This window comes from Scyliorhinus torazame, chromosome 10, assembly GCF_047496885.1.
Source record: "Scyliorhinus torazame isolate Kashiwa2021f chromosome 10, sScyTor2.1, whole genome shotgun sequence".
Lineage (NCBI taxonomy): Eukaryota > Metazoa > Chordata > Chondrichthyes > Carcharhiniformes > Scyliorhinidae > Scyliorhinus > Scyliorhinus torazame.
Window position 1 is genome coordinate 39,333,630 of NC_092716.1, and position 22,399 is coordinate 39,356,028.

The 22,399-nt window shown below is 49.6% G+C and overlaps 1 protein-coding gene across 1 annotated transcript in view; it reads right to left on the reverse strand.

The window, feature by feature from the left end:
- The window catches only part of wwp2 (WW domain containing E3 ubiquitin protein ligase 2), a 307,842-nt gene that overhangs the window by 259,924 nt on the left and 25,519 nt on the right, over positions 1–22,399 (reverse strand). Inside the window, exon 2 of the mRNA XM_072517953.1 lies at positions 16,292–16,375. Coding sequence (XP_072374054.1) covers positions 16,292–16,361 — 70 coding nt within the window. The 5' untranslated portion in view covers positions 16,362–16,375. The remainder of the gene's footprint in view (positions 1–16,291; positions 16,376–22,399) is intronic.

Here is a 22,399-nt window from a genome sequence, read left to right on the forward strand (position 1 = left end):
TGCCTCCCTCGATATGTGACCCACAGTCTTGCCGGTTGCAGCATTCCAAATTTTATCTTCTTTTTATGAAGCACCGCCTTGGCCCGATTAAAGCTCACCCTCCTTCTCGCCACCTCCGCACTCCAGTCTTGCTAAACGCGGATCACCGCGTTCTCCCATTTACTGCTCCGAGTTTTCTTCGCCCATCTAAGGACCATTTCTCTATCCTTAAAACGGAGGAATCTCACCACTATGGCTCTGGGAATTTCTCCTGCTCTCGGTCCTCGCGCCATCACTCGGTATGCTCCCTCCACCTCCAACGGACCCGCCGGGGCCTCCGCTCCCATTAACGAGTGCAGCATCGTGCTCACATATGCCCCGACGTCCGCTCCCTCCACACCTTCAGGAAGACCAAGAATCCTCAGGTTGTTCCTCCTTGCGTTGTTTTCCAGTGCCTCCAACCTTTCCACACATCGTTTCTGATGTGCCTCCTGCGTCTCCGTCTTCACCACCAGGCCCTGTATATCGTCCTCATTCTCGGCTGCCTTTGCCTTCACGACCCGAAGCTCCCGCTCCTGGGTCTTTTGTTCCTCCTTTAGCCCTTCGATCGCCTGTAGTATCGGGGCCAACAGCTCTTTCTTCATTTCCTTTTTGATCTCTTCCACACAGCATTTCAAGAACTCTTGTTGTTCAGGGCCCCATGTTAAACTGCCACCTTCCGACGCCATCTTGGTTTTTGCTTGCCTTCCTTGCCGCTGTTCTAAAGGATCCACTGCAATCTGGCCACTCTCTCCTCCTTTTTCCATCCGTATCCAGGGGGGATTCCCTTCTGGTTTACCGCACAGTGTTTTTAGCCGTCAAAATTGCCGTTGGGGCTCCTATCAAGAGCCCAAAAGTCCATTTCACAGGGAGCTGCCGAAACGTGCGACTCAGCTGGTCATCGCCGCACCCGGAAGTCCAAAGGCACTGACTTTCTGATGCTCTACAAATCCAGTAGCGCCAATGACAGTCAGCAGACCACCCAAATGATTAAACCTAGACATCAAGTGCAACTTGAACAATGGGGCATCAGAACTAGGTTTGATCCTGACCCCAAGATAACCACGTGCATATTTTAACCGCAGCCACTAGGCCTCTAAATAGCAGTAGAGAATGACAACACTGTTGATATCCCCCTCCCAACGTGGGGTGCTGTGTCCCCTAGCACCACCGACAGCTGCTAACAACAGAGGTCAAGAATCACCTTCTTGGTTAGTATGAATGGCTGTGTTACGTGCCAATTTAAACATACTGGAATACTGCTAGAATGAGTTCTGATCTTTTAAATCCTTGGATTTACAGGAGGATACAATACAAACAATAAACTTCTCAGACATTAAAAATTATCCTTTTAGGAAACAACTCTTGACTTATACTACATTAAAAAGGTTTGCCATGAAAACCGTGGAGTTTGTTCCCCAGTTGATCACATTATGACTCATAACAGTTCTGCAGTTTGTTCTCTAACTGCAAAGACATAATGCCAAAATAAACAAGCCTGTCTCATTTCTAGCTAGAATTACGTCAATAAATGCAGGCAGAGCCAGTGCCTAACTTTGTGTAAACTATTTTTTTTTTAAACAATTTCTTTTGGGAGTATTAACTACATAATGAATCAAGAAAATTGTATTTCTAAAAACCAAGACAGTGTTGTTAGTTTTGAAACAGGTCTGCTCATTGCAAACTACTTTTATGGTAATGATGAAATACTGTCGATAGGTCATAGGCAAGCACTGGAAACTCATACAAAACACAGTCCTCTGAGATCAGTGTGGCAGCCAGCTTATCCCATGTTCAGTGCTATTTTAGATCTAGTATAGTTTACATAGTAAGAATAATCCTTATTGTCACAAGTAGACTTACATTAACAGTGACACTGCAATGAAGTTACCGTGAAAAGCCCCTAGTCGCCACATTCCGGCACCTGTTCGGGTACACGGAGGGAGAATTCAGAATGTCCAAATTACCGAACAAAGCATGTCATCTGGGACTTGTGGGAGGAAATCGGAGTACCCGGAGGAAATCTACGCAGGCTCGGGGAGAACGTGCAGATTCTGCACAAACAGTGACCCAAGCCGGGCATCGAACCTGGGGCCCTGGCGCTGTGAAGCAACAGTGCTACCCACTGCACTACCATGCAGCCGATGGTCACAGGTCTGTAAAGTTGACTAAATTAGATAGATATATACGAATTATCAGAACAACTCCTGCACTTGGAAATCCAAGAATCTAAACAACACAATATTGTCTTGTTAAATTTAAACCAAGGTGCAAAATAGAAAGCAGGGTGTTCATTTGGTATGTGTCACTATTCGGTTAATGGATTTACTTTTCAGCTCAGCACCTCAGGAAACTATGAAACATGAATATACCGGACTTCCGGTTGCGGCTATGCTGAGCTAAGTCGCACGTTTGGCAGCTCCAGCCAGAAACGGACTTTTGGGCTCTTTTTAGTGGCCCCAGCGGCATTTGTTCGACGGTTCCCAGTGTGGGAAGGTGACAGTACAATTTCCCTGGCACTGTATGGATTGGATCAAGAGTGGAGCGGTGAAAAAAGTAATTCTGGTGCAGCGAAAAGTGCGAGGGAGGAAAGCCAAGATGGCGCAGATGGAGACCAGGCAGCGTGGGCGCAGTGGTCGCAAGAGCAGCAGGAGTTTCTCAAGCGCTGCTTAACGGAATTGAAAGCAGAGCTGTTGGAGCCGATGAAGGCTTCGATTGACAAGCTGGTCGAGATCCAGAAGGCCCAAGGAGCGGCGATCCGGGAGGTGCGGCAGAAGGCCTCGGAGAATGAGGACGAGATATTGGGCCAGGCGGTGAAGGTGGAGGCGCACGAGGCGCTGCATAAGAAATGGCAGGAGGAGTTCTAGGACATGGAGAATCGGTCGAGGAGGAAGAACCTGCGGATTCTGGGTCTCCCAGAGGGAGTGGAGGGGTCGGATGCTGGAGCATATGTGGTCACGTTGCTGAACACGTTGATGGGCGCGGGTGCCTTCCCAAGGCCCCTGGAGCTGGATGGGGCCCACCGAGTCCTGGCGAGGAGGCCCAAGTCTGGCGAGCCGCCGCGGGCTGCATTGGTGCGGTTCCACCGCTTGGTGGACAGGGAGTGTGTCCTAAGATGGGCAAAAAAGGAGCGGAGCAGCAGGGGGGAGAATGCAGAGGTCCGTATATACCAGGACTGGAGCGCGGAGTGGCCAAGAAGGGGGCCGGGTACAATCGGGCTAAGGCGATTCTGCATCGGAAGGGGGTGAAATTCGGGATGCTGCAGCTGGCGCGACTGTGGGTCACGTCGTTTAAGGACCGGCACCATTACTTTGAGACGCCGGAGGAGGCGTGGACCTTTATTCAGGCTGGAAAGTTGGACACAGGCTGAAGGTCGGTTGTGAGGGGAGGTCCCGGGGGCTACTGTGGTTACTGTGCTTTGGGGGATGTTCTGTTCTGTTTTGTTTCCTTGGGTGCTGGGTGGGGTAGGGTGAAATGGTTCGAAGGAGGGGTTTTGTGAGAGTGTGGGCGTCGGTGGTTGGAAGGACGGGGCCCCGTTGGGGGGAGGGGAGATGGGAGGCCTGAGGTGGGGGAGCTGGGATTAGGCCACAAAAAGGAGCTGCACCAGAGAGGGCGGGGCCGGTTTGATGGAAAGCGCGGGCTTTTTCCCACTCTAGGGAAGGAAGGGGGCAGGGCCGGGGGGGGGGGGGTGTTGGAGAGAAACACCCGCTGATGGACAGGAGGGGGGGGAAGAAGAGACAACCGCACTGGGGGGGGTCGATGGAGTGGCAGGAGTGGCCAGTGTCAGCAGGAGTCAGCTGACTTACAGGCATGCTATGGGAGGAGCAACGTAGCTAGGGGGGGGACCTAGCTTGGGGGGGTGGGGGGGCTGGGTTGCCGCCGCATTGGCCAAAGGTGAGCTGGAGGTCGGAGAGAGAAACGGGGCGGTGGTTTGCCGCTGGGGGGAATGGAGAGTGCAGGGGGCGCGGGCACGTGGCTGGCCTAGAAAAGGGGATGGCGAATCGGCGGCGGCGGGGGGGGGGGGGGGGGGGGGGGGGCGGGGGGGGGGGGGCGGGAGAGCCCCCTGATCCGGCTGATAACTTGGAATGCAAGAGGCCTGAATGGGCCGGTCAAGAGGGCCCGTGTGTTCACGCACCTGAAGAGACTGAAGGCAGATGTGATTATGCTCCAGGAGACGCATTTGAGGGTGGCAGATCAGGTTAGGCTGAGAAAGGGGTGGGTTGGGCAGGTTTTCCACTCGGGGTTGGACGCAAAGAATCGAGGGGTGGCGATCTTGGTGGGGAAACGGGTGTCATTTGAGGCACTGAACATCGTGGCAGACAATGGAGGTCGGTATGTGATGGTGAGTGGTAAGCTGCAGGGGGTGCGGGTGGTACTAGTGAATGTATATGCCCCGAATTGGGACGATGCCGGATTTATGCGGCGCATGTTGGGCCGGATTCCGGACCAGGAGGCAGGGATCTTGATAATGGTGGGGGACTTCAACACGGTACTGGACCCAGCATTGGACCGCTCCAGGTCCAGGACGGGTAAGAGGTCGGCGGCGGCCAAGGTGTTGAGGGGGTTTATGGACCAGATGGGAGGAGTGGACCCATGGAGGTTTGTCAGACCGGGGGCCAGGGAATTCTCTTTTTTTTCCCACGTCCATAAAGCCTACTCCCGGACAGACTTCTTCGTTATGAGCAGGGCACTAATTCCGAGGGTGGAGGGCACGGAGTATTCAGCCGTAGCCATCTCAGACCATGCCCCGCATTGGGTGGAGCTGGAGCTAGGAGAGGAGAGGCTCCAGCGCCCGCTGTGGTGCCTGGATGTGGGCTTGCTGGCGGATGAGGTGGTGAGCAGGCGGATCCGGGGGTGTATTGAAAGCTATCTAGAGGCTAGCGATAATGGGGAGGTGCAGGTGGGGGTGGTCTGGGAGGCGCTGAAGGCGGTGTTTAGGGGAGAGCTAATCTCCACTAGGGCCCACAAGGAGAGGAAGGAGAGGAGAGAGAGGGAGAGATTGGTGGGGGAGATTTTAAGGGTGGATAGGAGGCATGCAGAGGTCCCCGAGGAGGGACTACTCAAGGAGCGCCGAAGCCTCCAGGCCGAGTTCGACCTGTTGACCACCAAGACGGCAGAGGTGCAGTGGAGGAAAGCGCAAGGGGCGGTGTACCAGTACGGGTAGAAGGCTAGCCGGATGTTGGCACACCGGTTTTGGAAGCGGGAGGCGGCGAGGGAGATTGGGGGAGTTAGGGATAAAGGGGGAACATGGTGCGGAATGCGGTGGGAATAAATGGGTTATTTAGAGACTTTTATGAGGGGCTGTATAGGTCTGAGCCCCCGATGGAGGAGGGGGGGGGATGCGTCGATTTTTGGATCGACTGAGGTTCCCGAGGTTGGAGGAGCAGGTGGCTGGGCTTGGGGCACCGGTTGGGCTGGAGGAGCTGACTAAGGGGCTGGGGAGTATGCAGGCGGGGAAGGCACCGGGGCCAGATGGGTTCCCGGTGGAATTTTACCAGAAGTACATGGACCTGCTCGGCCCTCTATTAGTGAGGACTTTCAATGAGGCGGGGGGGGGGGGGGGGGGGGGGGGGGGGGGGGGCCCTACCCCTGACGATGTTCAGGGCGCTGATCTCGAAGCGGGCCAAGGACCCATCACAGTGTGGGTTGTATCGGCCAATCTCTCTCCTCAACATGGACGTGAAGCTGTTGGCTACCAGAATTGAGGACTGTGTCCTGGGGTGATTCACGAGGACCAGGCGGGTTTTGTTAAGGGAAGGCAGCTGAATACCAATGTGCGGAGGCTCCTGAACGTAATCATGATGCCGACAGTGAAGGGGGAGGTGGAGATAGTGGCGGCAAAGGACGTGGAGAAGGCCTTCGATAGGGTGGAGTGGGGGTACCTCTGGGAAGTGTTGAGGAGATTTGGGTTCGGGGAGGGTTCATTAGTTGGGTTTGGCTACTTTACGAAGCCCCGGTGGCGAGTGTGGCCACGAATCGGAGGAGGTCGGAATACTTTTGGCTGTACCGGGGAACGAGGCAGGGGTGCCCCCTATCCCCCTTGCTATTTGCATTGGCAATTGAGCCTTTGGCTATGGCTCTAAGGGAGTCCAGGAACTGGGGGTTTGGGGACTTTTCCGGGTATAAGCTCAACGTGGGAAAGGGTGAGCGATTCGTGGTATACCCAGGGGACCAGGGAAGGGGGATAGACGAGCTTCTACTGAAAGGGCGTAAAGGAGTTTTCGGTATCTGGGGATCCAGGTGGCCAGGAGCCCTACACAAGTTCAACTTGACGAGGCTGGTGGAGCAGATGGAGGAGGAGTTTAAAAGGTGGGATATGCTGCCACTCTCCTTGGCGGGTAGGGTACAGTCGGTGAAGATGACGGTGCTCCCGAGGTTCCTTTTTATATTCCAGTGCCTCCCCATCCTGATCCCCGAGGCCTTTTTTAAGCGGGTCAGTAGGAGCATCATGGGATTCTTGTGGGCGAAAAAGACCCCGAGGGTGAGAAGGGTGTTTCTGGAGCGGAGTAGGGACAGAGTAGTGTTAGCATTACCTAATCTGTGTGGGTATTACTGGGCTGCCAATGTGGCAATGATACGCAAGTGGGTAATGGAGGGGAGGGGGCGGCGTGGAAGAGGCTGGAGATGGTGTCCTGTGTGGGCACGAGTCTGGGAGCAGTGGTGACAGCACCGCTGCCACTCCCGCCGACTAGGTACACCACGGGTCTGGTGGTGGCGGCGACTTTGAAAATTTTGGGGCAGTAGAGGCACCACAGAGGTGAGATAGAGGCTTCGGTTTGGTCCCCGATGCTGGAGAACCATCGGTTCGTCCCGGGGAGAATGGATGGAGGGTTCCTGAGCTGGCACAGGGCAGGAATTAGAAGGATGGGGGACCTGTTTTTAGATGGGATGTTTGCGAGCCTTGGGGTGCTGGAGGAAAAGTTTGGGCTTCCCCCCGGAAATGCCTTCAGGTACATGCAGGTAAGGGCATGTTTGTAAGACAGCAGGTGAGGGAGTTCCCGTTGCTTCCAGCACTCAGGATCCAGGATAGGGTGATCTCGGGGGTGTGGGTTGGAGAGGGCAGGGTCTCGGCGATCTACCAGGAGGTGGAGGAGGAGGAGGAGACCTCGGTGGAGGAGCGAAAGGATAAATGGGAGGAGGAGCTTGGGGAGGAGATAGACGAGGGTACGTGGGCGGACACCCTGGGTAGGGTTACTTCTTCCTCCTCTTGCGCCAGGCTTAGCCTGATACAATTTAAGGTTCTTCACAGAGCGCATATGACAGGGGCAAGGCTGAGCAGGTTCTTTGGGGTGGAAGACAGGTGTGGGAGGTGCTCGGGGAGCCCAGCAAATCATACCCATATGTTCTGGGCGTGCCTGGCGCTGGATGGGTTCTGGAGGGATATTGCGAGGACGATGTCTACGGTGGTGAACACCCAGGTTAAGCCGAGCTGGGGGTTAGCACTATTTGGGGTATCGGACGAGCCAGGAGTGCAGGAGGCGAAAGAGGCCGGTATTCTGGCCTTTGCGTCCCTGGTAGCCCGGCAGAGGATTCTGCTACAGTGGAAGGGTGCGAGGCCCCCGAGCGTGGAAGCCTGGATTAGCGACGTGGCAGTGTTCATTAAATTGGAGGGGGTAAAATTTTCCTTGAGAGGGTCTGTGCAAGGGTTCTTCAGGCGGTGGCAACCGTTCCTAGACTTTCTTTTGGGGCGTTAGGTGGTCAGCAGCAGCAACAACCCGGGGGGGGGGGGGGGGGGGGGGGCTTTGTTTTTTCTACTGTGTTTATTATTGCTTAATGGGGGGGTTGTATATTGGGGGAATTCGTGATGTAGTTGTAAGATGTTTATTTATGTGTTCTTTGTTTTTCTTTTTTCTGTAATCTAAAAATTTGAATAAAAATATTTCTTTAAAAAAAAATGTTTTCAGAGGTCAATTGCATCTTACAGCAGAAGACTTATGAAAACCATTTTTTAAAAAATTAAACAGAATTGGTTATTTACATCCAACTTCAAAAACAGATTTTAAGGCTCAACAGGACAGAATTTGATTTTTTATCTTTGTTTAATCAAGATTCAAATGTTAAGAGTCACAAATCATACTTCATTCAGTATGACTTCATTAACTTACTGAAATTCATTACATGGCAAGAATGATATGTTATTTCCCAGCACTTGGTCTACATGCCACTTTTACGATCTCAGCTATGTTGCTAATGGACTAATCAGATCCCAGATTGAACAGTGGCTCGATAGATCCCAACTTTTATTTTTCAGAAATCATGGAGAGAATTCACAAGGAGACTGATGGAAGACCTCAATACAAGGAAAGACCTCAATACAAATACACAAAAATGATACAAATATTCACTATTCCTTACAGACACGTTCCATCGGGATTCTATAATCCTTCACCCAGCTATATCTTTTAGACTCATGCAAATTAGGAAAACATTTAACAATTTACCATAACTATGTTATATCCTAATACTGAGGGCAAGTATGCACTTCATGTGAATTAACAGGAAAACTGGACAGACACACCATACTAATGACAGATTCAACCAAGTGATTCTACGCCTTTCTCAACAACCCACCCAGACACGTGTCACACTGTGAGCCAACCGGTCTCTCTGAAACTCTCTCTTTCACGAGAGTTTCAAGTCTCCGCATTTGAAGAACTACCCTTGGAATTCTCTTCAAACGTTCCTCCCACTCTGATGGCTTCAACAAGGATCCATGGTTTCAATCTCGTCCTCGGAGGCTCCTTTGCTCTGGATCTCAAGAGTAAACACACTTCACCTTCCAAGCAGATCAAATCTTCAGCTGTGCCAAGCAAAACACCATTGCTCCAAAACGGTACATTTGCCACTGCAGCCTATAGCAGGTTCATCAATCTTCCCCTGCCCTCTCATATCTTCAGGGCATCCAGTCCACTTTGCTTCAACTCTGTTTCCTGCAGCTCGCTCCCTTTAATTTGGAACCTATTGCTCTGTTGCTTTTTCCCAACTTTACTCTTTCTGATCTCTGTCCTTGTCCCTTATCTGGGGCCTTCTTGTAAGGATCTTTTCATTCTCCATTACCTGATTTGCGATCTTCTCTGATTGGGACCTTCTCCCTGTCCCCCTGCCAGTGTCCTGCTCCCTAGGACACCTCTTAAATGGTGCTCCTCTTCAGTTCACCTGACCTGCTGTTTCACATCGTTTCACTTTCTTGCCTTTTGCACATGTACGCAGGGCCAGTTCCCAGCCTAAAGACAAGAAAAACTGTAGCTCCCAAACTGCAACTGGCAATTTAAGTACTGGAGTTTGTTACACCACATTACCCATTTATATAACAAACACAGGGTATGTCCATCAGAATGTGTGGTCATAATAGTCAATTGTAAAAGTTATGTAGTTGCAATAAAACCCAAGATTTAGAACAGAAGAATTCAGACTTTCTGGCACCCGAGAGATCAGAGGGATTCGGTTCCATTGATTGGGTGGTGGTCAATGGTTTGGCCAAACACCATATTCTACCCTGCGACAGACAGTGATTGAGTCCGGCCAGGCGGGATGTTTTCAGAGGACCCAGGAAACAGAACCCGTCTGGATGCTGAGAGAAGAAGCTGTGAGTTGTTCTCTCTCGAACAATGCTTCCTGTCTACTGTTTCTAAATCTGCAGAGAAGTCTTGAAATCCTGATGAATTTATAGTGAAAACTATTGCAGACTAAAAGCAAAGATGTCATCCAACTGGAGGTCTAGACTGAAGATCGGTGTACTAGCGTGTCTGTGTGGGTCTCACTCCCATAACCCAAAGATGTGCAGAGTAGGTGAATTGGCCGAGCTAAATTGCCCTTTAATTGGAGAAAAAAAGAATTGGGCACTTTAAAATTTATTTTATCTTTAGTAATATTTTTTCCACCCTTTATTCCACTCTGTGTTTGTTTATCTTGTGTGTGTGTGTGTGTGTGTGTGAGAGATATATGTATTTGCTGCCTATTTAATTATAGTTGTTATTAATAAAAATGAATAGTGTTTAAATTTACAAACCTGGTGACTGTAGTTTCTGGGCAGCCAAAGACCAAAGACTTCGAGTATTTTCTAAGAATTAATAGTTAATTTCAATTATGTTGTGACTCTGTGTCAAGTGGGGCTGGAATTGACCGCACACTAGCCCAGGGTGCCGTGACAACATGCTCTCTCTCCTTATTGTTATATTTTTCTCCATTTCACATAGTTACCCAATTTTACTTTTTAAAAAATGCATTAGTCAACTGTTTAAATCACTCCCTGTGGCAAATACTATCATTGTTCAATAATGTTCTGCATAAAGAAATTTCTAACATCTCTTCCACTCTTATAATGAGAATTTGGATTGATGACCCCCTCATCATTAACGACCCAACCAGAGTAAAGTGTTTGCATCCCCCCACAAATCATCATTGTCATGATATGCAGACACACACATAATGATATACAGACAAGCAGTTGATGGACACAGAGAACAGGACATGACCAATAAGCAGGCAGGACACTCAGGGGTGGGATCTGACTATAAAAGACACAAGGCACTCACACTCCGCCTCTTTCCACTGATGAACATCTAGAGAGTCAGTCAAGGGCATTGTTACAATCTCACACCTCCACCACGTGGCTAAGAGCTAATCTGGTGCAGTCAGACAGAGTAACCACACTTAAGTTAGCAGAGAGTCGAACTCACAGAGAAGTGTGCTAACTGTGCTATTAATTCAATAAACCTGATTGAACTAACTTCAAGGTCTGGAGTATCTTTCTGATCGAAGCTGCATCCAGTTGCAGCCAGTGTTAGACCAGTGTACCTAACACGACATGATACCAAGAGACCACTAATTTAAGGTGGCTTACCTCAGTCCGTTCCGTGACGACTAGCAAATGTATCCCGGCACCATGGCGAAGATTCAGGCTCCTCACCAGCTCAGGACCTCCAGCAATCTCAGTGCCAACTGGCGGACATTCAAGCAAATGTTTCTGCTGTACATCGAAGCCTCAGACCTCGAGGGTGCATCTGATGCAAGAAAGATGGTGCTTCTCCTCTCAACAGCGGGTGATCAAGCCATCGAACTCTTCAACTCATTTAACTTCACCGTAGGCCAGGACAAGACAAAGTTTCAGACCATCCTGGACAAGTTCGATAGTCACTGTGAAGTGGACACCAATGAAATCTTCGAGCACTACATATTCAAACAATGTCTTCAAGGTAAAGATGAATCTTTCAATGCCTTCTTAACTAGCCTCCGCCCGCGAGCGCTGTCCTGCAACTTTGGTGATATTGCTGACTCTATGATCAGAGACCAAATCGTTTTTGGAGTTCATTCTGATCCTCTGAGAGAGCAGCTCTTAAAAATCAAGCATATGACCCTGCCAGTCGCGATTGAAACATGCACAGTGCATGAGCATGCAAAAAATCGGTATTCCCAATACAAATCGGCTGAAAATGAGAAACTTGTCTCCCACGAGGCAGTGAGTGTGCAGGCCATCTCCCGGATGCAGCGCCTCAGCATTGAAGACAGCGGCCATCTCGCGCGCTTTTCCCGGAGCCCCACGCATGCGCGATGCGAACGGGATAACGAAGCGGCCGACACCCACACTGCGCAGGTGCAGACATCTGCCGACCGCACTGCACATGTGCGACGACGTACACCGCGTCACGACGCCGACGTCATGACGTGCCTGAACTGTGGCAACGCCCACTTAAAGGGTCACTGCCCTGCAAGAGGCAGGCGATGTTTAAAGTGCGGGAAGCCTGGACACTATGCAGCCTTGTGCAGGTCTGCACCACCAGTCAGAGGCCAGCGCTCCCAATTCCGACGACGGCTCGTCCAGAATGTGCAACGGCTATCACAGGATTCTGATCCTGGCAGTACAACAGATCCAGAGGACGAGTGCCTGGAGTCCGCCTACCGAGTGGGCATCATTACCACACTTGAACATGCCACACCTAACTCATCTTGCATTCAGCCCATCCTCGCTGTGGATTCGGAGGATGAATGGAGTGTGCGGCGATGCAGGTCAACTGCTGCTCCATCCAGTTCAAGCTGGACACAGGTGCTTCTGCCAACCTCCTCTCACAGGCAGACTTCAAACGCATCAAGAAGCCCCCCCAAGGTCCTTCCAGCAGCCTGCCAGTTCATGGACTATAACGGTAATGCCATCACAGCACTGGGGTCCTGCCATCTACTCATGTCCAAGCGGACGGAGTACCCATGCACGGCTAAGATTTGAAATTGTCAAGCCGGACAGGGCATCCCTACTGGGCGCGCATGCCTGCAAAAAGCTAAACCTGGTGCAGCGTGTTTATTCAACTACATCCTCCAACGTGGATCTTAAGGCTGGCGTTGACGACATCCACGCTCAGTATCCAGATGTGTTTGACAGGATGGTCACTTTGCCATATCGGTACAGGATCCTACTGTGACCTGATGCCAAGCCAGTGGTCCATGCACCATGCCGGGTCCAGGCTCCGCTGAAGGAGCGCATGAAGGAACAGCTCAAGGAGCTGCAGCAGCAGGGGATCATTTCCAGGATAACCGAACCGACTGACTGGGTCAGCTCGATGGTGGTGGTTCAAAAACCCTCTGGAGACCTGCGCATCTGCATTGATCCCAAGGATCTCAATAAGAATATAATGGGTGAACACTACCCCATCCCGAAGCGGGAGGAACTCACCAGTGAGATGGCACAGGGACGGTTTTTCACGAAGTTAGATGCATCACATGGATTCTGGCAAATCCAGCTGGATGAGTCCAGCAGAAGGCTCTGCACCTTCAACACACCGTTTGGCAGGTACTGCTATAACCGTATGCTATTCGGCATCAGATATATTTCATCGCACCATGGAGCAGATGATGGAGGGCATCGAAGGGGTTCGTGTGTACGTGGACGATGTCATCATATGGTCCAGGACCACTGAGGAGCATGTTTCCCGTCTCCAGCAGGTATTCTGCCGTGTCCATGCCAATGGCCTGAAGCTGAACAGGGCCAAATGTTGCTTTGGCATGTCGACACTCAAATTCATAGGTGACCAGATCTCTCAGCAGGGCGTGTGCCCCGACACAGACAAGGTCAAGGCCATCGCAGCCATGAAGGTCCCGGAAGACAAGGCGGCGGTATTGCGCTTCCTGGGCAAGTTCATCCCAAACATGGCCTCACACACCACGGCCCTATGAAACCTAGTGAAGAATTCCACTGCCTTTGAGTGGAAGGCGGCCCATCAAGCAGAGTGGTTGGAGCTGAAAGCCAAGCTCACCACTGCACCCCTATTGGCATTTTTCGACCCAGACATGGAAACAAAAATCTCGACAGATGCAAGCCAGGATGGCATCAGTGCGGTCCTGCTGCAACGCGATGACACTTCATCCTGGGCACCGGTTGTCTACGCATCAGGGGCAATGACGCCCACCGAACAAAGTTATGCACAAATCGAGAAGGAATGCCTGCACCTTCTCACTGGCATTCTCAAGTTTCACGAATATGTCTACGGCCTGCTGACATTCACAGTCAAGATGGATCACAGGCCACTGGTCCACATTATCCACAAGGACCTTAATGACATGACGCCTCGGTTGAAGCGCATCCTCCACAAACTCAGAAGGTACGACTTTAACCTGGTCTACACGCCTGGCAAGGAGCTCATCATTGCCGATACACTGTCCTGCTCCATCACCGTGCCTAGTGAACCACTGAACGTCATCCAGCAGGTTGAGTCACAGGTGCATCTGTGTGCTAGCACCCTCCCGGCATCTGATGAGAAGGTGATTCGTATCCGTGAGGAGACAGCCAAAAGACCCCCTCTTGCAGCGTGTGATACAACACCTAGCCAATGGCCGGCAAAAAGGGCAGTGCCCTCAATTTTTCAATGTAAAGGACGACCTGACGGTGGTTGATGGGATCTCCTCAAACTGGACCGGATTGTAATTCCACAGTCTCCAGAGCTTGGTGCTCCATCAAATCCATGACGGCCACCTGGGTGTGGAAAAGTGCAGACGCAGAGCCAGACAGGCTGTCTACTGGCCCGGGATCAGCCAGGACATCGCGTACATGGTCCTGAACTGTGCGACCTGTCAACGCTTCCAACCAGCGCAGATTAAGGAGACACTTCAGCAGCATGAAATCGAAACCTCTCCGTGGTCCAAGGTTGGCATCGACCTCGTTCATGCAAGTGGTCGTGATTACGTGTTAATCATTGATTACTTTTCCAATTACCCTGAAGTCGTGAAGCTCTCAGACCTCACATCTCGGACCGTCATCAAGGCCTGTCAGGAGACGTTCTCCAGGCATGGTATCCCACTCACTGTCATGAGTGACAATGGCCCGTGCTTCAGCAGCCATGAATGGTCTCTGTTATCCTGGTCGTATCAGTTGAAACACGTCACTTCCAGCCCACACTATCCGCTGTCAAACGGAAAAGTTGAGAAAGGGGGGCACATAGTGAAGCAGCTCATCTGCAAGGCAGCGGATTCTGCGTCTGACATTCACCTTGCGCTGCTTGCGTACAGAGCGGCCCCACTGTCCACTGGCAAGTCGCCGGCTCAACTCCTGATGCACAGGGACCTGCGAACGACACTTCCAGCCATACACGTGCCCAACCTTCCCGGTGCTGCAGAAGGTGCAGCAACTCGGAGACCGGCAAAAATAGGGCTATGATGCTCAGGCCACCGATTTACCCGTCTTATCCCCGTCAGACACTGTTCGGGTCAAAATCCCTGATAGAGGCTGGTCGGCTCCAGCTGTCATTGTTCGACAGACTGCCGCCCGCTCGTATATTGTGTGTCTGGCTGATGGCTCTGTTGTGCGACGAAACAGACGGGCACTGCGCAAAGTTGCCTGCCCGCAACCACATTCTTCTCCGTTTCCTTCTGTTGTTTTGCCACCTCCTGATACCTCGACTCACGAGGCCACCAGTCAGACTTCAATCCCACCCATCAAGGCGCTGTCATCCCCACCACCACCTCTCCGGCGGTAGACCAGGATCAGACGCAAGCCACAGAGACTGGACTTATGAACATTTGTTCTGTTTGATATGTCATGATATGCAGACACACATAATGATATACAGACAAGCAGCTGATGGACACAGAGAACAGGACATGACCAATAAGCAGGCAGGACACTCAGGGGGTGGAATCTGACTATAAAAGACACAAGGCACTCACACCGCCTCTTTCCACTGATGAACATCTAGAGAGTCAGTCAGGGGTGTTGTTACAATCTCACACCTCCACCACGTGGCTGAGAGCTAGTCTGGTTCAGTCAGACAGAGTAACCACACTTACGTTAGCAGAGAGTCGAACTCACAGAGAACTGTGCTAACTGTGCTAGTCGTTCAATAAACCGGATTTAACTAACTTCAAGGTTTGGAGTATCTTTCTGATCTAAGCTGCATCCAGTTGCAGCCAGTGTTAGACCAGTGTATCTAACACAACAATCATCAAAACCCTTCATAATTTTAAACACCTCAAGACTTCTCTGTCCAGTGGAGTCAGTTCCAGTATCAAGTTTTCTCATCCTCAGTATCATCCTGCTATACCAATGATGTACCTACTCTATAGCTTTAACATCATTTCTATAATGCTTGCCCAAAACTGCATAATCTTCTCACTACATCCTCAATGTGCTGGATAAATTCTTCATTACGTCAATCATAAACCTGATGCCCAGAATTACAAAACAACATTCTATTGGATTTATATGACTTTAGTCACACTTCCAGACACATTTGAAACTAGAGGTCTGTTGCTGCAATCTTGCAGTGTCTATCCACTGAATTTTTTACTCCTTTTCCGAGAGTTTGTTTCTCCCAAAGTACCTTAGGTCACATTTATTAACAAGCATTTAGTCATTAAAAGGCACTAAACAAAGGCAAGTTACTATTATGAAGCATCCCTTCTGAAAATCTATGTGCACGACATCTACTGCTTTGGCTTTATCTAATCTGTCACTTACAAAGTAACTTTACACTAGTTATCAATAACATGCTTGTGTAGATTGTAGCAGGTTTAATTACGTTAATCTTTGATGATTCAACTGAATTCCAAAATCTCCAGGTTGATGCGCAGATCGGCATTTGAATCAATCTAGAAATAACTGCTAACCAGTTAGATAACTTGTTCATGCTACCTGTAATGTCACAGCACCAGAACCAGTTAACCTATCCATGTAAAAGATAGAAAGTAGGATTTAGAGAGGTTACCTGAAAGAGTAATCAATTGCGCTGCCATAACTTCAACACTGTAGTTAGTTGGCAAACTAGTTGGCATTAATCAAGTCTGGACTTACTTTTTAAATTCAACTGTGACTTTTCCAAGGCTTGGTCACTCCCAGTAATATTAGAATTGGCAGTTGCCATGACATCACACCACTCTGGGGGGGGGGGAAAAAGACATGTATCAGCACTTCATATTAAATATTATCCTTGTTAGTTTATAGCTACATTTTGTTGCAACGAGTTCCTCAATTCTCCTCTTTGAAGTTTTATTACGATCTCCAACCCACATTTGCAGCAGTCAATATCATGTTTAATTCAGTCAGCTGTTGCACCATTTCTACAAGAAAAAATGTTACGCCTTTCTGCCTCAAGATTAGCATCTCTCTCACTCCTTGCACTGTTACACTGAAGGTAAACAATGAATTTCCATCTACTCATACTGATTATGGGGGCAGCACAGTGGCTAGCACTGCTGTCTCACAGCGCCAGGGACTCGGGTTTGATTCCGACCTCGGGTGACTGTGTGGAATTTGCACGTTCTCCCCGTGTCTGTGTGGCTTTCCACCGGATGCTCCTGTTTCCTCCCACAGTTCAAAAGATGTGCAGGTTAGGTAGATTGGCCTTGCTAAATTGCCCCTTCGGGTGGGAATACAGAGCAAGGGATTGGTCTTAGGTAGGGTGGTCTATGATTCTATAATTATCAGCTGGGTTGTAGATCTACAATCTATGCACTTAACTTTACATTCTATTTGTCTAAGTGCTGCTGAGTTTTATAATGTAACAAATAAATTGCTGAAACAAATTCAAGGAAGGGAATATTTGATTTTGAGTAGTTTTCAGCCACAGGTATTTTCTCTCCTGCATGAAATCCTCATACTTAAATATGTGCATCACAAAATCCACTCCATATCGCACATTTGTGCAGGTCATGACCTTTAAAGCAGGTTCAACTTAGACAACTATGAAAGTCACTTGTCAACTCATCACCACAAGCTGGAGTAACTTTTACAAATGGTAATTATCAAACTGGACACCAAATACTGACCTGTTAAACACAGTAATATAGCTTTAATTATATTAGAAACTAGATACACTGAATAAATCACTCCAATTGGACATTTTCATAGCTTATCCCAATACATAAGCCACATTCGTACTGAAGATAAGTCACTTCAAATATAGGGCCAGAGGTTGTAAGTAAATGGGAAAAATAGCAATCATTTTTTCCATCAATACACAACACACTCCATAACAAGTCAAGTGGATGTTGCTGCAAAATATGGTTCGTATGTTTTAAGAAGATAACTTTTAGTTTTGGGAACTGAAGTGTGAAATGGAAAAACCTAGCTAAGAAACAGATTTTAAAACCCCTAATGTATATGAGAAGAACAAAGAAAAATACAGCGTAGGAACAGGCCCTTCAGCCCTCCAAGCCTGTGGCGGGAGAATCTAGATTCAAGGGAGAATCTAGATCGTGAGACAGTAATGAGGAGAGTTTCTCAGAGGGTCGTGAATCTTTGGAACTCTCTTCTTCAAAAGGCGGTGAAAGCAGAGTCTCTGAATATTTTTACGGCAGAGGGGCATAAGATTTATAAGAAAGGGGGTGAAAGGTTATCGGGGGGTACGTGGGAAGTTACATTCAGATCAACCATGATATTATTGAATTGCTGAGCAAGCTCGAGGGGCCGAGTGGCCGTCTCCTGTTCAGAATTCCGATCTGATATTTGTATGTTGAAAACTCAACTCCTGGATTTAATGTTGCAGCAGACATGCCCTTAGTTTTTCAGATGAACATGAAAGATATCACAGCACTTTTTCTGGGAAAAGCAGTGAGCTCTCCAAGAAATCAGTCTTTGCTTCAAACAAGAGGACTAAAATCATGATCACTTAATTGGCTGTTTATGGAACTATATACTGCACAATTTGGTTGTCGTTTGAAGGTACATAAAGTGACTCCACTTGAAAAGCAATTGGTACTGTGGACATTAGACACAGTATAAATGCAGGCGCAACAGCGACTATTTTGTTTCCATTACTGGACGTGCAACAGTTTGCAGATAAGCATTCCTGGTAAGAAAATGAAGTACATTTGCACTTACAGGAAAAGATTACCAGATAATCAATTAATGCATTTTCATTTCATATTAATCCATTTTCATTTTATAAAAAACAATCTATTGATAAAAGCACTTTACTCCGGCCACTTCCGGTGGTGACATGTAGGTGGCAGAGGTCATACATGAGGTGGCTCCTGCTAGAGTATCTGGTTTTTGGACTTTTATGCCCAGTTTCAGAGGTGATTGGTGAATGAGTTGGTGTGGGGAGTCATAAGGAAGGTGAGAAATGTCGAAGGCCCAGGAGAAGGGTGCTGGAAAGATGGGGGCGAGCGGAAGTTCCCTGTCAAGTGAGGCTGTGAGTCCTGCAGGAAGAAAGATGGCAGGGGATGGGCCGGTGGGTGGGGCCGATCCCCTCACGGAGGAAACTCTGACCGAGGTGATGTCGGTGGAGTTTGAGAGGCTGTTTGCCAAGCATATGGAGGTGCTTCGGAGGGAGAAGATGACTGCGATGAGAGAGTGGGTGGAGGAGGCGATTGTCCCGGTAAAGGCGGCGGCAGTGATGAAGATGTCGGTCGAGATGCGGGAGCAAGGAGACAAGTTGAAGAGGGTGGAGGAGGCATTGTCGCAATGGGGGGGGGGGGGGGGGGGGACGGTTCGTTGACATGTGTTCTGGGTTTTGGTTTTTTTTCCTTTAGGGTGGGGTTCTGAATTGTCTCTTGGTTTAAGGGAAGTGGCTTTTGGGGCACGTGGAACTGGGTTACTGAGGAGAGGGTGAGGAGGAGGGGGCTCTCTGGTGGGGGTCACCGCACTAGCTAACGTGGGTTGGCTAGTGAAAGAGAGTGTGGTGGGGGTAGAGGCCATGGTCGGAGCCTGATTGAGCAGGTTTTGATGGACCCAAGAGGTGTGAATGGTGGGGGGAGTCAATCGATAATGGGTGAGGTGTTTGCAAGAGGAAGTGGATGGGGGATTCTGGGCAGGGGTTCGACGGTAACAAAAGGATGGAGTGGGCTTGGCCGGATGGACAGGGCCTGGGGGAATGGTGATAGCGGATAGGAGGGACGTGGGTTGTGGTGAGAGACTTCCGGTCAGATTGGTGATGTGGAACATGAGGGGATTGGGGAACAGGTGGAGAGAGTGAGAGTTTTTGCGCATGTGAAGAGTTTAAAGACTGATGTGGTGATGCTGCAGGAGACCCATTTGAGGGTGAAAGATCAGGAAGGGTTGGGTGAGTCAGGGGTTTCATTTGGGGTTTGATCATAGGTCTCGGGAGTGGCGATTTTGGTGGGCAAAAGGGTGAGGTTTCAGATGGAGACGGTGGTGACTCACTCGGGGGGCAGGTACGTGATAGTGACAGAGGAGTTGGAGGGGAGGTTGGTGGCACTGGTAAGTGTATCACAGTGGTTAGCACTGTTGCTTCACACGCCAGGGACCCGGGTTAGATTCCCGGCTTGGGTCACTGTCTGTGCAGAGTCTGCACGTTCTCCCACTGTCTGCCTAGTTTTTTTCCGGGTGTTCCGGTTTCCTCTCACAAGTCCCAAAAGACATGCTGTTCGGTGAATTGGACATTCTGAATTCTCCCTCAATGTACCCGAACAGATGTCAGAGTGTGGCAACTAGGGGCTTTTCACAGTAACGTCATTGCAGTGTTAATGTAAGCCTACTTGCGACACTAATAAAGATTATTATAGTATATTTGCCCCAATTGGGAAGATCCGGGGTTTGTGAAGAGAGCATTGGATACCATCCCGGATATGGACACCTGTGAACTGATAGTAGGGGGGGATTGGAAGGTGGTCGGTTCACAGCTGCGCTCGCTGACCCAGTAGGGTTAGGGGTCAGGGTGGGGGGGGGCGAAGGTGTTGGCAGAGCTCATGAGGGAGATAGGGTGGTGGGCCCGTGGAGATTTTTATACCCAAGGGATCGAGAGTATTTGTTTTTCTCTCCCGGTGCACAAGGTGTTTTTTGCAGTGGGAAAAGGCACTGTTGGTCAGAGTTAAGCTATCAGAGTAATCAGCAATTGTAATCCCGGATCATGTTCCGCATTGGATGGATGTTGGTTTGGAGAAGGGGGCAGCCCAGAAGCCGAGGTGGAGAATGTCGGGTTACTGGCGGATTAGAGCTTCTGTGACAAGGTAGGTAAGGTGACTGAGGAGTATGTGGGGTATAATTGCATGGGGGAGGTATCACATTCGGTGATCTGGGATGCTCTGAAGGGGGTGGGGGGGGTGATCTTGTTTAAGGCTAAGGTGGGTAAGGAGGAATGCCAATGACTGAGAGGAGATTTTGGAGGTTGATGGGAGATACGTGGGGAACCCGGACCACCTGGCAAAGAGGAAGGAGTTGCAGGTGAGGTTTGACCTGTTGCCCATGAGGAAAGAAGTGCATCAGTTGAGAAGGGCAAAGGGGGCTGTTTGAGTACAGGAAGAAGGCAGGGTGTATACTGGCAGGTCAGCTTTGTAGGGGGGGCCACGGCGAGGATGATAGTTCGGGTGCGGGACAAGACGGGGGAGTTGGTGGTGGCTCCCGAACAGATTAATAAGGTGTTCGATAGGGACTTGTATAGGTTAGAGCCACCAGAGGAGGAGCAGGAGATGAGGGAGTTTTTGGGTGGACTAGAGTGCCCGAGGTTTGGGGGGGCAGGGCTGGAGGAGTCGGTGGTGAGGAGGAGGTGAAGCTGGTGATTTGGAGAATCCAGGCAGGGAAGGCGGCGGGGCCCGATGGATTCCCGGGAGAATTTTAGAAAAGATTTAAGGATAGGCTGGCACCGTTGATAGTGAGAATGTTTGAGGACGTGATGGTCAGGGGTGACTTGCTGTAGACGATGGGCTGCAGGCCTCCATCTAGCTGTTGCTAAAGAAGGACAAGGATCCGGTGAAATGTGGGCCGTATAGCCCTATATATCTCTGCTGACTGCAGACACCAAGGTATTGGCAGCGTTTTGCCATTAAGGTTGGAGGGGTGCCTCCCAAAGGTGATTGGGGAGGACCAGGTGGGGTTTGTAAAGAGAAGATAGTTGTCCTCCAATGTGAGGAGGTTGTTGAATATAGCGCTTTCGCTGGCAGATGGAAGGGAGACGGAGGTGGCCGTAGCGTTGGGTGCGGAGAAGGCGTTTGATCGGGTGGAGTGGAGTTACTTGATGGCGTGGATGCAGCTGTTATATAAAGGAACCGATGCGCACAAATACTATGAACTCAGCCTATTTTGTATTGCACGGGGTATGGGGCAGGGATGCCCATGACCTCCTTCTGTTTGCATTGGCTATAGAGCTCTTGTGCGGAGGAGCTCGGGGTTGTGGACGGGATAGTGAGGGGAGAGGGGAGGGGGGGGTGGAACATAGGGTGTCCTTGTATGCAGATGACTTGTTGCTGTATATCTTGGAGATGAGCTCTTCGGTGGGCAGTACAATGGGGTTGCTCCAGAGATTTGGGACATTTTGGGGGTACAAATTGAATTTAGGGAAAAGGCGAGTACTTTGTGGATAACCAACATAAAATATTTTTCTCCACAGCAGTGCAATTTCTCGGGTATACAAAACTTACTGAAAAAGTCATTCTGACAAAGTAGAGCTATGTCTTTGCCAACCAAGGGCAGAGTTAATTTAAGGCAACATGTATTTTGAAAGTGATTTAAAGGCCACGCATTAAAAGCATGTGGAACTGGTTTGTCTAACGATTATTCTTTTCTATTAGAAACTCCAAAACACCAACTGATGGCTGATATTAGTTACACTGAAACACACGTTTAAGAATGGAGCACAAAATCAATGTGTTAGAAATAACCACAGAAATCATAGATTAGTCACAAGACACAAGGAAACCACTTGGTCCATCACGTTTGTGCTGGATCTCTGGAGTAATTCACCTAATCCCACTTTTCCTCATGGTCCTGCAATTTTTTCCTTTTCTGATAATGATCCAATTCCCTTTGGGACGTTATGATTGAATCTGCCTCCACCATAATCCAAATCCTAACCACTCGGCATGTAAAAAACAACTTTCCTCACACACGAGCTGATAGGGGGGGGTGGCTAGAACTTGGTGCAGGAGCCAAGGTTGGACAGGTCACGGCCGCCCTCGCTGGTCCCATCAGAGGGGGCGAGGCGTTGGCTGGGCTAATGGTGGA